The sequence below is a fragment of the Eretmochelys imbricata genome, chromosome 11 (genome assembly GCF_965152235.1).
Source record: "Eretmochelys imbricata isolate rEreImb1 chromosome 11, rEreImb1.hap1, whole genome shotgun sequence".
In the NCBI taxonomy this organism is placed as follows: Eukaryota; Metazoa; Chordata; order Testudines; family Cheloniidae; genus Eretmochelys; species Eretmochelys imbricata.
Genome location: NC_135582.1, coordinates 17,221,482 through 17,235,002, shown reverse-complemented (window position 1 = coordinate 17,235,002; position 13,521 = coordinate 17,221,482). Strand labels below are relative to the sequence as shown.

Sequence of the window (13,521 nt, the reverse complement as noted above, 5' to 3'; positions counted from 1 at the left end):
TGCTCTTCATAGCAGGGAGAAGAGGGTTTTTTCGTTGTGCTGACTGCTACTGATGCTGCCACTTGAAAATGCTATTTCTACCTCATCTGCTTCTGCCCTTTTCCCGTTGGGTCAGGTGGTGCACTCTGGGTGTTCACAGGCTAACATGAAGAGAATCTAGTTCAGATGCCCAATAGGGAGGGTTACTAGAGCAGAAAATCATTATCTACCCCCAGTTACTCTCCACTACTGAGTCTTGAAGGAGACATTGTGCACTGGAATCCCATTTTCCATCAGTACACTGCGTTACTAACTCTGAGACAGTAAGGGACTCGGACATAACTGGAGAGTGAGGGGAGAAATTTCTTTGTAATTACCAAAATAAATAGAAAGTCAAAGGTAGAACATGAAGACAGGCAAGTGTGTGACTAATGCTTATGAAAAATCATTTGAGAACAGGTCAGCCTTATGGAAAGATGACTACTCTCATGGTGAGAGTCATTAAAGATTATATGTTGTATGTGCCTGATCCTGCCTCCATTGGATTCCATGGGAGTTTTGCCATTGGTGTCTATGTGGCAGAATCAGGCTCCCTAAGAGCCGCATTGTGAATTATCTTGTGAAAATAAATTGGTTGTTTGAACTAGTTTTTACAGTTTCATTCCTCATTCTGTTCTAACTGATGTCCAGGTTTTAAAAAGAAATCAATTTTAACAAATGCTAATTTTGGATTAAATAGCCAGGATATCCCCATTTTATCCCTTCCCTGTTTAAACTACCAAACAAACAAACAGACTTTCATGGCATATCCACCTCTACAGAAAAGAACCCTGGATATTTAAATACTGTACATTGAATAAAAAACTGATTAAGAAGGTAAAGAGTAAAAGCATTTAGTTTAAGTGTGCATGGTTTTCACTAAAATGGTGTTCAGTGGGTTATCATTGGCAACGTAAGGCTAACGTTTAGAGGCAGTATTAAACTTTATATGGTTTTGTAGAGTAAGATAACTGTCAGCAACTTAGTTTGGCCTTTCAGTCTGAAATGTTTTACTGTAATTTTTCCCTTTACTAGAAAATCATAATAATTTTATTACTTAATTCTCCCCATGAGTAACAACAGTAAATTGATTTCTGAAATGCAAAGTTTACCCTGTGTGTCTCGTATTAATTGTCATTCTCTCAAACGCTAAAATCTAAAGTTTCAGCCTCCTTTTCCTTCAATCACAGACTCATCACCAGAATTAAAGAACAAATATTTATTGAAGTTATTGTGATTGTGAAGTGATTGAAGTTAGCAATTGTCTACTGGATTTCCTCCATGAGAAGCAGAATTGGTGATTCCATGTCTGCTGACAGTTTGTGGCCTTGCTTACTCTCTGGAGAAAGCAGGAGTGTTTAGCTTTTTTAACTTCTCTGGTCACAGTTGTCTGGTTGTTGTTATGTTGTTGCTGCCATCTTTTTCTACTAAATTCCGCTCAAATTATTCTCTCCTCAACCACTGTCAAACACACTTTGTTCATGTACAGTTCATGCATCCAATAGCCATTATAGAATTGGAAGGGACCTCAAGAGGTCATCTAGTCGAGTCCCCTGCACTCATGGCAGGACTAAGTATTATCTAAACCATTCCTGACAGGTGTTTGTCTAGCCTGCTCTTAAAAATCTCCAGTGATGGAGATTCCACAACCTCCCTAGGCAATTTATTCCAGTGCTTAACTACCCTGACAGTTAGGAAGTTTTTCCTAATATCCAACCTAAACTGCCCTTACTGCAATTTAATACCATTGCTTATTGTACTATCCCCAGAGGTTAAGGAGAACAATATTTCTCCCTCCCTCTTGTAACAACTTTTTCTAAACTTGAAAACTATTATCACGTCCCCTCTCAGTCATCATATGGTGCCATGGGAAAACAGCCATCCTTATAATACTTTGGCACACCCAGTTTCTTACCTGATCAGGAACATTTCAGAATTTGAAAATCTTGGGTACTAAAAATGGGCAAAACTTTGAGGCAAGAATGAAAGGTTGAGAATATCTAATCTAGTGTATATGTAAACAGTCTGGTGTATCACCAAAGGGATAATATTGCGTGCTAAACTGTGAGGGTAATACTGGTATGTAATTATTGCTGTTATAATGCCGATATTTCTAGGTGCAACATCATACTGGGCACAGTATTCATTTTGAGTAACTGAATCCACTTAATCCCTTCTTAAAAGCAGATATATATCTAGCCATATTATGAAAATTGTGCTTTTAGACACATAAAGCTCTATTCACTAGGCAGTGTCTTTTACTTTCCACATCATACAAGAATTCAAACCATCGATAATACAGCTCTCAGCTCCACAGCAAGCTATTTATTCATCAATAGCCATTTTGTCCAGGTCTGCAGGTGTGAGTCATGCAGAGCTCATGCTAATGAGCTTTATTTCCCCTTAGGTAATTTATTTACAATTTAGAAGGGCCAAAAATATTCTCCTTGTCACGAAAAATTAAATATTTATGTAGAACGTTACTCCCCTGTCCTAGAAATGGCATGCAAGTTTCTGGTTCTGTTGACAGTATCATCAAGCTACACATAATACCATATGTAGATTACTTTCACCTAAGTGTATATTGTTTTCTCATAAAATGATGAACAGATCAATAATTTCACAAATACTCTATGTCAAAGCAATTTTTCCTGGAGGCAGGAAATAGAAGGCTTCTTTATTATTTATCTTGAAAGTCTGATGGGGTTCCTTTGAGAAGGTCATTGTCTGCTACAGCAAAATAATCATGGGATTTCTGTTAAAGCAGGAAAAAGAAAAATGATTCATTATTTCAAAAATTATTTTACCGTCAGTCTAGAAAATAGATGAAAGCCTCTGACAGTATATAAGGGAGAACAAGGCTTAACTTATTATTTAAGGTTACACTTTAAAGAGAAAAAAGTTCAAACATTACATTTTTAGCTCTGCTGTAATATAACAGAGGTCATGCAGTTACAGCTTTCACCTTTGTAGTTTCCTGGATGTGATTGTACCACTATTTTCACCGTAGAGCTTTACCTGTCCACCTAATGTTCTCATCCATTTGGCTAAATGAGATCTGGAGACTGTTCACTTTCTGTTGAGAAACTACCACTGCATTCTGTCCCTTTCTGTCTGTCTAATGGAAAACCACTGTACCTCAGCTCGAAGCTATACTGAACCTTTTCATACCAAGCTTGGCTCTGCAACACAAAATGCTACGGCCCTGAACCCGATCTCACTTACCAGGGTGTTACAGTAGTGTGACTCCATCGACGTCAGTGGAGTTACTTCTGATTTACATCAGTGTAACTTTGATCAGAATCCAGCCCTGTGTCTGCAAAACGCCTTTTTTATAAGAGGACACTGCATATATATTAAAGGTGTCCTACTGAGCATGCAATATGGTAGTTTGTAACAAATACAGTAGTGCATCTGTGTCTTTTACTGCTTAATCCTAGTGTGTAATAAATGCAAAGCAGTTATTGTAACAACTACGGGACATCTAGATTGATAAAACTCTGAATTTAAAATGATAAAACAGTTACAGACTGTGAGATCAATATGACCTTGGATACACACAGGCGAAGTAACTTATGGAATTAAAAAATGTAAAAAGCTAGAAAATTGTTTTGCCTTGTGGTGTAGTTTTAAATAATAATTTTTAAAAAAAAATCAAAAGCAAGCATACTTGATATCTCCTATTAGGGATTAGATCTGAAATGAAAGACCTTGAGTTATACAATTAAGTATTGATTTTGTTGATCTATATTTAATTCTCATAGCAATTTAGTTGTTTTTACACAGGAGTGTTTTGCAGCTGTACTTCACTTGGAGCAATGTTCCTTTTACTTTTGTGATAATCTAAAAACTAAATTGCTCAGTGCATGCGAGACAAAATTATTTTATTCTAGTGTGTAACTGACTCTGAGCCCCTTAAACTACTGTTTAACTAAACGTAGAAGAATGCAAAATGCATTTACACTACAGTATTTTCGTTGCTAATTTGGGGCTCAGGTGTACCTTACAGGCTCAGTCTGGCTAGGAGGCAGTGTCTCGCTACATTACACAATGGTAGCTCCACCAGTATATGGTAGGAATGGACATGCGGCTACAGTCCTTAAGGGGGTTCAGCATGAATTCTCCTCAGCAGCCATATCTCTGCCATCACCCCACCCTTCCCTGTCCCTGTTTGCTAGCCCTAGTCCTGGTGCTGTTCAGGTTAGCACTAGGACTGCAATTGTGGCTTGTCCCTGAGCATATCAGACACAAGGAGAAGAGGCTCCTTGCACCACTGCCCACCCATAATCTGGCCCTATGACTTTTTAATTAGAAAGTACATCATAAATTCTTTGTTAGTAAAGTAGAAATATTCAATGTGTATGTCCAATTTTTAAATGTGCATGTAGGTTAGCTTTGTTTTCTGAATTTGTTGCACTAAGGAATTTTATTACATTAATTCTGGTCTTAACTAAACCCATTAGAATGTTGCCAAAATGAAAAAGTATTCTGATTTATGACTTCAGTATATCTCCATATAGACTTTAAGGTCAGAAGGGAGCATCATGGTCATCTAATCAGACCTCCTGCACATTGCAGGCCACAGAACCTCACCCACCCACCCACTCCTGTAATAGACCCCTAGCCTCTGGCTGAGTTACTGAAGTCCTCAATCATGATTTAAAGACTTCTAGTTACAGAGAATCCACCATTTACGCTAGTTAAAACCTGCAAGTGACCCATGCCCCATGCTGCAGAGGATCAATGTAAATTGCAATCAATGTAAATTGATTCCTAATTAATGTGTATAGTATCTGGACTAGATTCTCTCCTCCTCCTCCTCTGGCAACTGTATACCACTCTCAGGTGGTGGCCGGCTGAGGATTCCTGCAGACTGGGGGAGCACTCAGCTGATGTAAAGTGGAAAAGCCAGCTCCTGTGGCAATTGCCCCCCCTACACACATACACACACTAATATGGGGTGTTCCTGGGGTGGAGCACAGCATGCCTGCACAACACCAATTCACAACTGTAGTATGGTCCCATTGAGTTCATAGCCAGTTGGCATTAATTAGAGGAGCCTTGAGCCTTGGTGCTGCAGAGGTACCATAAGAATCAAGAAGGCTTAAATTGCTCCCTGATGGCACCTTCTGTACTGATTGTATCTTGGCTCAGGACATAATCTGTGCTTGTATCTATTGTATTTTCATCTGGGTGAATTTAATGTTTGTGAAAAGGTGCTGAGTTGACCACCTTGAAGGATAGACCAGTCCGTCTACCTCAGAATAGGTATGGCATGGTCAGCAGCAGTTCTCCCCACTGAACCTGCCTTGTGCCTTGGCCCCCAGCAAGGAATCATAGAATCATAGAATATCAGGGTTGGAAGGGACCTCAGGAGGTCATCTAGTCCAACCCCCTGCTCAAAAGCAGGACCCATCCCCAATTAAATCATCCCAGCCAGGGCTTTGTCAAGCCTGACCTTAAAAACTTCCAAGGAAGGAGATTCCACCACCTCCCTAGGTAACGCATTCCAGTGTTTCACCACCCTCCTAGTGAAAAAGTTTTTCCTAATATCCAACCTAAACCTCCCCTACTGCAACTTGAGACCATTACTCCTTGTCCTGTCCTCTTCCACCACTGAGAATAGTCTAGAACCATCCTCTCTGGAACCACCTCTCAGGTAGTTGAAAGCAGCTATCAAATCCCTCCTCATTCTTGTCTTCCGCAGACTAAACAATCCCAGTTCCCTCAGCCTCTCCTCATAAGTCATGTGTTCCAGACCCCTAATCATTTTTGTTGCCCTTCGCTGGACTCTTTCCAATTTATCCACATCCTTCTTGTAGTGTGGGGCCCAAAACTGGACACAGTACTCCAGATGAGGCCTCACGAATGTCGAATAGAGGGGGACGATCATGTCCCTCGATCTGCTCGCTATGCCCCTACTTATACATCCCAAAATGCCATTGGCCTTCTTGGCAACAAGGGCACACTGCTCCTGTGGAACCATGTTTTAAATGAGAATGCAGTTCAGTTTCCATTTCCATTCCTCTGCTTATATTGCCAACTGTGGTGATAGGAATGCTTGTTCCCTGACAGTTAGGTTGACCACAGTTAGGTTGACATGTTTCTGATAGTAATGACTTTCAGTCACTACTGACCTGGACCAGATTTGATACGAACTAATATACCATTACCAAATCCCTGAGCCATCCAATTTCCCAATATACTATATCCCACTGAAGGGCCTTATAGTCAGGAGAAGATACTGATTCTTTCATGTGAGAATTGACACTAAAAGTGCGTTAGTAAATTAATGACTTAAACATGAGTAAAGCTAACATCTTTGAGGCAAAGTCTGTTCCTTGTTACACCTGTGCTACTCCACTGAAGTCAGTAATAGATCTAAATGCATGTAACTGAGAACAGAATTTGACCAACTATGTCTATCATTTATCAACATATCCTAATAATATTTATTATTTTGTGATTTCCTTTTGTTTCATACAGCAGCTTTTGTAAACTGCCATGAAAACCAAGAAATATAATGTATTCTGTATCCAAATAGTCTATATTTTGTATCCTACTGGTGTTCACCTTCCATAACTACTGAATAGGTTGTTAAAGAACAAAGGGGATTCTTTCTTGATAATAAAATAATGCATGTTAGCCTTTACGAAGTGGATATGTAAGTTATTTCATTATCATGCGACAGGAACGGTGCATTGTCTGTGGAGATCCTCACAGAAATTATTGTGCTTAAACCTTTTCTGTGTGGAGGAGTTTTGGATGTAATTGAATTTACTTCCAGAATTATAATTAAGGAAATACCATATTGTAACTTTTTGCCCACATGTATTAAGAATTATATTACATGACTTCTTATTCCAAGGTCAGCATAATGTATTAATATGATATGTAAACACAATTCTCTTGCAAATTAAACTGTGGGGGGAAGTTCTTCTTAATGAATTTGTCTAATACATTAGTATGATTCCCTTAATTGTTCATACTCCCCCTCCCAAACCTCCCAATTTACATTTCCTTTATATACTTGCTGTTATCTGAAGATTGTCTTAGGAGACTGGGGATATCTGGTGTTTTTCCTTAAAGCTCCAGCTCCTGGAGCAATGGTATGACATGAGAATCTCTCCTCTCTTTTTTCTAAAAATGTTTCTAGCCCTCATGGTTACAGAGTGAGGCTTGTAAACATGAACCCTAATAGCACAAAATCCAGTGACAAATAAAAATAACACAAAATGTATTATTGTTAAAAAAAAAGGGGGGGGGGGCTTTTTTTAAGCCAGTCTCATGATTTTTGGAGTCTGACTCATGATTGTTGACTGCTTGGGGTTGGCAATCCTGAACACTGTTCAAAGGAGAAAGAAACCCAGAAAAGGGGGACATTATGTATCATATGAAATGAAAACCGTACATCAGCAGCAGCTGAAAAGGAAAAGGAAAAAAATATTTTGCATCTCACCCCAACACTATCAATAAATCACACATCTTTGCTCATACAGTATTGTAGTAATGTGTTAGAGAAAAGAAAACCCAGACCATCTTCTGTCTTTTACCAGATGAAACCATTGACCTTGGCATTAATACGTATATGAAAAGGCAATCATATATCATAAAATATCTTTAACTTATTCCTGAAAACAAATGCCTTTGCCTCAGGTTCAGTCATACACATTAAGTGCGGCAATGATGACCTCCCATTCCTTTTGATCACACATGTTCCCACTGCCAGGAACACATGAAACACCGTTTCCACCCTTCCTACTTCCCGTTGTAGGAGAGCAGGTACTGTATCCACATAAGACTTATGTGTATCAAATTTAGAATTATGAGCATCCATCCATTGCAGTGTTTACTACGCAGTATATTCAGTTTTCAATGCTGGGCACTTCAGTTTCATTTGGTTCAGTGATTTTAGTTAAAATTTGGTGTGGATACCTTTCGTCCCAATAATTTCTTTAGTATAGTTTATTTCCTGTAACCCCCATATTAAATACCTTAACAAGGGTGTGATTATATCGATGTACTATTTTATATTGGACTTGCATGAGGTTATACGCTATTGAGGTTCCAGGTACATAGAATATACTAGTCAGCTAACTGCGTGTCCACCCCTGTGACTTACACTGTCTTTCAGCCCAGCCAGAGTCTTTGTTGTTATTTTAACAGTGTACAATATACTATCAGAAATAGCCCTGTGCAGTCAGTCCATACATACATTCTAGCTCTTGTCAGAAAATAAAGGATGAAATCCCCCATTAAAACCAATGGAAGTTTTGCCATTTACGTAACAGATCCAGGATTTCACCCAAAACCCCATGTTTATCCCTCCATGTCTATGCCCAAATATCCCCATTTTATTTATCCAAAGCAAAGCTGAAAGTTGGAAGAAAAAAACCCCAAAGAAAAGCCATGTGACTCAAATTAAAAATCAATAGTTCATTTAATAAAATATTTAAGATTTTGCTAGTCTGTAGGATAAAAGGCACTATGTAAGTGTTTTAAAGATGATATGCATACGGATCATTTCATTCAGCCTACACTGAAATATGGCATCTGTTCTGTGTCAGGTTTCAGAGTAGCAACCATGTTAGTCTGTATTCGCAAAAAGAAAAGGAGTACTTGTGGCACCTTAGAGACTAACCAATTTATTTGAGCATAAGCTTTCGTGAGCTACAGCTCACTTCATCGGAAGTAGCTCACGAAAGCTTATGCTCAAATATATTTGTTAATCTCGAAGGTGCCACAAGTACTCCTGTTCTGTGTCAGTATACACTATACAGCATTGTTTAAGGGAAGGGAAGAACTTTGAAAACTGAAATTACAGGGAATTTTAAGTGGGTGGACTGTCAACTGTAACTTCCAAAATTTGAATTTGTCTGGAATACTGGGGATTACATCCCTCCTCTTTCAGAAAGTACTGTGAGATCAGTGGTAAGGATCACAGTTTTGTCTCATCTAGAAAAATGGCACTTGCAATAATACAATTCCCCCTTGAAATATGTCGGGGCATGCGTTCACTATTGGACCAAAGAGAAGAGTCTCACCTCCTGTGTCACCAACATTACTTCTAGTGTCATTTAAAGTTTTCCGAAAGGTTTCATCCAAGTTCTAACCTGGGCAGCCACATTAAGCCTGTAAGATCTAACAAGTTCACAATCTAAGGTGGCATGGCTTCATGCCCCCCCCTTTTTTACATATTTAGCCTTAAAAAATAAGCACCCTCCTTTACCTAATCTGTCTTCCCATTGCCCAAGATCTCTAGGGTTAAATAAACATGGCAGAAAGAAAGCCTGATATATTTTTAACCTTAATATTTTCCACAAACCCTGATGACTAGTTAAAATTGTGTGTTTAATCACTCAGGATCTCCTGGTTCTGGTTGAGCTGTACTCTTGGGTGGGCCTAAACTATCCATCGAAACCAAGTAACACTGTTCTTGGATTGCCAATTGTATATTGATCCAGTCATTGCTGCTTAATACTATTACTAAAAGTACGGAATGACCCTAACTGGGATAGCACACCTCGTTTAACAATACGTATTTAAAAAACTTGGCTCCCTAGGTCTCCGTGCCCATCAAATGTGGAATCTTATTTTTTGATAATATTATCTGTAACATGAGTTGGTAACATGATAAAAAAAAAAGACTGTATGTGAAAGACAGGTCATTTTTATTGAACTTCTCCCTAAACAGCTGATAAACTGGTCTTGAAAAGATCTTTGTAGCCAACAAAGGGATGCAATTACACTTGTTTAATACTACTGTGATTTTTTTTTAATATAATGTGCTAATACATTGTCCAGTGTTTCATTTGGTGCAGTTTCAACAGAATTACAACACTTCCCAAAGTAGATCTAGCCAATATCTGATTGATTCTGGTCTGTGGGGATTGGATCAGTTCAGTGTAATTTCCTCTCTTGTTGCTTTCATTTCTATTAGGGAGGCTTTTGGTTCATGGAAATCGATAACCTTATACATGCAAAATGTTAGGTTATTTTTTAGTAAGTTTCATTTGTGCCTGTATCATACAGAAAATATATTTTCCCCCTCAGAATATGTGCACTGCATGTTAGTTATTTGGCAGACTCCAAAGTCAATTCATAGACAAATATTCATTTACCCTTACAATAAATAAATAAATAGTGACGAGGGAAAATTTAAATTACTATGAAGAGGCTGAAGATATTTTACACATACAAATTCCAGAATCTGCCACTTAAAATGTAAATGGGACTTAACTGTTTTGCAAATTGAGTCCTATTTGTCTCAGCAGAATCATTAAAGCTATGATTTAACCCAAAAATGGGCTTTATTATTCCATTTAATTATACTGGAGGATTTAGGTACAAGCCTCTAACAATTTATTCCTTTAACACTGTGAATGTTGGACAAACAAATATTTGACTATGTACGTAGGATAGCTTTATTTTTGTAAGAAATATGTTTCTAATATTTTCCTTACTTATTACAGAAATTGAAACAAGCTGAAAAAACAAGGGAAGATTCTGAGAATAGATTATCTAAAATTTCCCTGGAGTCTCTCAATAAATTTAACAGCAATAATGTCATTTTATTAGAAAAAGAGAAGAATTGTCTGAACAAGGTTGAAGGACAAAAGGAAGAAAATGGAAAGAATGAAGAAGCTTCTTTAAATAGCTCTGATAGTCATGTTGTAGACAATTTAGAATCCTTGAGTGATTCTTTATATGATAGCTTCTCATCCTGTGCCAGCCAAGGCTCTAATGATGTATAAAGAGACTTTCTAGTGGGTTGTGAATGGAGCACTTAACAAACTGAGGGGAAAAAAAGAAAGGAACAACTGTTGAAAAACTTCATCCTAAATTGTTGGATTCACAGCAGGGTATTTCCTGACTTATTTTCATGACACAGCAATAAGGAAAGAAAAGACTGCATTTATTGTGATGCATGAGACTGAAAATTGAACACAATAGCTGTTATACAAAATGTCTTAATTTTGCACTTTTATGAATACTTGTACAGAAGTTGTAAAAATTTTTGAAAAAATATATTTGTAGAAAAAAAAAGCAATAAATATTAAATGGTGCCATGCTCCTGAAATGACAGATTACTAACTTTTAAAAGTTGATGTTAATATTAACAAGCAGAGTTAGTGCATTTTTTTAAAGAAAGATTTATAATTGTACTAGTCTTAAAACTGTATGTAGAAACACTGCTTTAACATAAACTTGAGCCCGCCAAATTGTCTGAAATAAACCTTCTTGGACCACATTTTACAACGTACACTTTGTAATTTTTTTTTTTAGTGCAATTTCACATAAGATTCTCCAGGGGTATGTGCATTTTAGTAGGTGTAATTCCTTAACATGTATCTGTTGATACTTCAAGAGGGTTTTGATGTTTGAGACAGTATGAGAATGGTTGGAATCATATCCCAGATCCTACTACTACTTGTGCATCTGAGCAGCCCCACTGAGTTCATAAACCATGTGCATAAAAGTGTTTGGAAGATCAGGGTCAAAGTGATTTGCCATTTGACTTCAATGGGAGTTTTGCCTGAGTAAAGGATTGCAGGATCTGGCCTTTATTGCTCACTGCAGTATTTACTTTTATAGTTTACCTACTTCTCCTTCCTCTGTAACCATTTAATATGAATTTCTGAATGTGGTATGTTGATTTTTCCCCTTCAGACCACCTTGGTTTTAACTCCATCTAGGAATCCTGGAAAACTGAAATAAAATTCATATTTGTGATAAACTTTTTTAAACTAAAAAAAATGTTTTTGGTGCTAACTCTCAATTCAACATATCTTTTTCCTATAAAGACTTTATATGTAAGGGGAAGTCTATTTATGTGTATTTTTGCTAGTTGTGAAGTATTTATAACTGCTTTTGTACAGCAATCTATCTGTAAACTAGGTATATTTGGGATATTTCTAGGGTCTACTGTTTCTTTAGCAAATACCTGTTAATCTTTATGATATTGTATGATCAGTGTTATTTTGTTAATACTTTGTGCAATTTGTTACATTTTAATTTTGTTATTTTAAGTAATGATGTCAGATTTAAACTTGCATTGTCTTTTTGAAACTTATTTCTAAATAAAGTTCATATCACATTTATAGGAATGGTTAAAGATATATATTTTCCCAAGGACAAGTCGTCCATGTTGGAGTTAATTGGTTTAATGAGATGGATTTACGAATTAATTGTCCAAGAAAATATCAAAGAAGAGATGGGAAGCAAATAAAATAATGTAAAACTATTTTAAAGAACCACCTCTATGATACCATATGCATGCAACACACTGTGCAAACCATTTCCCTTCTCCAGTCAACTAGCCCTGGGTGCCCCAGAAATAATAAACGTGCAGATGGAATTCAATCATTCAAATGAATTCTCGACATGGCAACTAAAAAGTAATTTAAGCTTAATTCAAACCCCTCTGCTTGCAGACAAGATTGTGACTGATCAAAGGGAAGCCTGTGGGTTGCCGAAAGATGAGGCTGGGGATGGAGTTGTAATAGGCTGTACAATGAAAACCATCATTTTCCTTCAGCTAGTTCTTCATCTCACAAATGAAGGCCGCAGCGGATTGTAGGAATGAAAAGCACCGTGTCGTGGGGTGGCCCCAGTAGCCTCCACTCGCTTCCACACTGTGCCAGACGAGAGCCAGGCCCCGCACGGCGGGAACAGCCACGGAAACGCTCCTAGCTGCGGCCGCGCCTTTAGGGGGGTGCTGCAGGGAATGGGTCCTGCCCCCGGCAGCGCTTCCCAGGGAGTCAACACGCGCCCACCGTGGCATGGGAACGACTGCGCGGGGGCACCGCCCCGTGGGGAGGGCGAGCCTCCCCCTGCGCCGAGCGAGCCGCGGGCTGGGTCACAGCTCCGCTAGCCAGCAATGAGCGTGGGCCCGCTCGCCTCCCACCCGGCCGAGGCCTCTTCTCGACGGGCACGCTGCTGTGGGCCCCCCGGGCCATTAGCGAGGGCGAGACTAACCCGGACCAAAGCCCTGCGGCGGGGGAGCGTCCCTGCAAACAGCGCAGAGGCGCCCCTTCCTCCCACACACACGTGGATGGGTTAAGGGCAGCGCGCCGCCCGCTCCGTTAAAACACAGGTGGGGGGGGGGTTAAGGGCAGCGTCTTCTACAGCCCCTTCCCTCAATACACACTAGGGGAGGTTAGAGTTAACCCCCACACACACACTGGGGGGGGGGGTTAGGGTCAGCCCCACCCAAGACACACAGGTGGGTGGATAAGGTCAGAGCCCCCCCACATAAAGGGTTACAGTCAGACCCCCCCCCCCGGCCCATACACACACCCCTAGATAAATTAGGGACCGACCCCCCCCCCACACACACACACACACACACAGGTAACCTCCCCCATGCTGGGGGAAGAGTTGGGGGTGAGAAGCTGAAGGTTCGTGACCGCTCCGCCCGGGCAGGGTTGGGGTCGGGGGTCAGTGCCCGCCATGTGTCCCCACGGGTCCCCGCTGTGTGGGGAGCCCTTTGGCCCCTGCCGG

General features: G+C 39.5%; 1 protein-coding gene across 1 annotated transcript in view; it reads left to right on the top strand.

Annotated features, from left to right (window-relative positions):
* NCKAP5 (NCK associated protein 5) overlaps positions 1-10,772 on the top strand; it is a 466,257-nt gene extending 455,485 nt beyond the window's left edge. Inside the window, exon 19 of the mRNA XM_077830371.1 lies at positions 10,491-10,772. Coding sequence (XP_077686497.1) covers positions 10,491-10,772 — 282 coding nt within the window. The remainder of the gene's footprint in view (positions 1-10,490) is intronic.
* Positions 10,773-13,521: the final 2,749 nt, after the last annotated feature.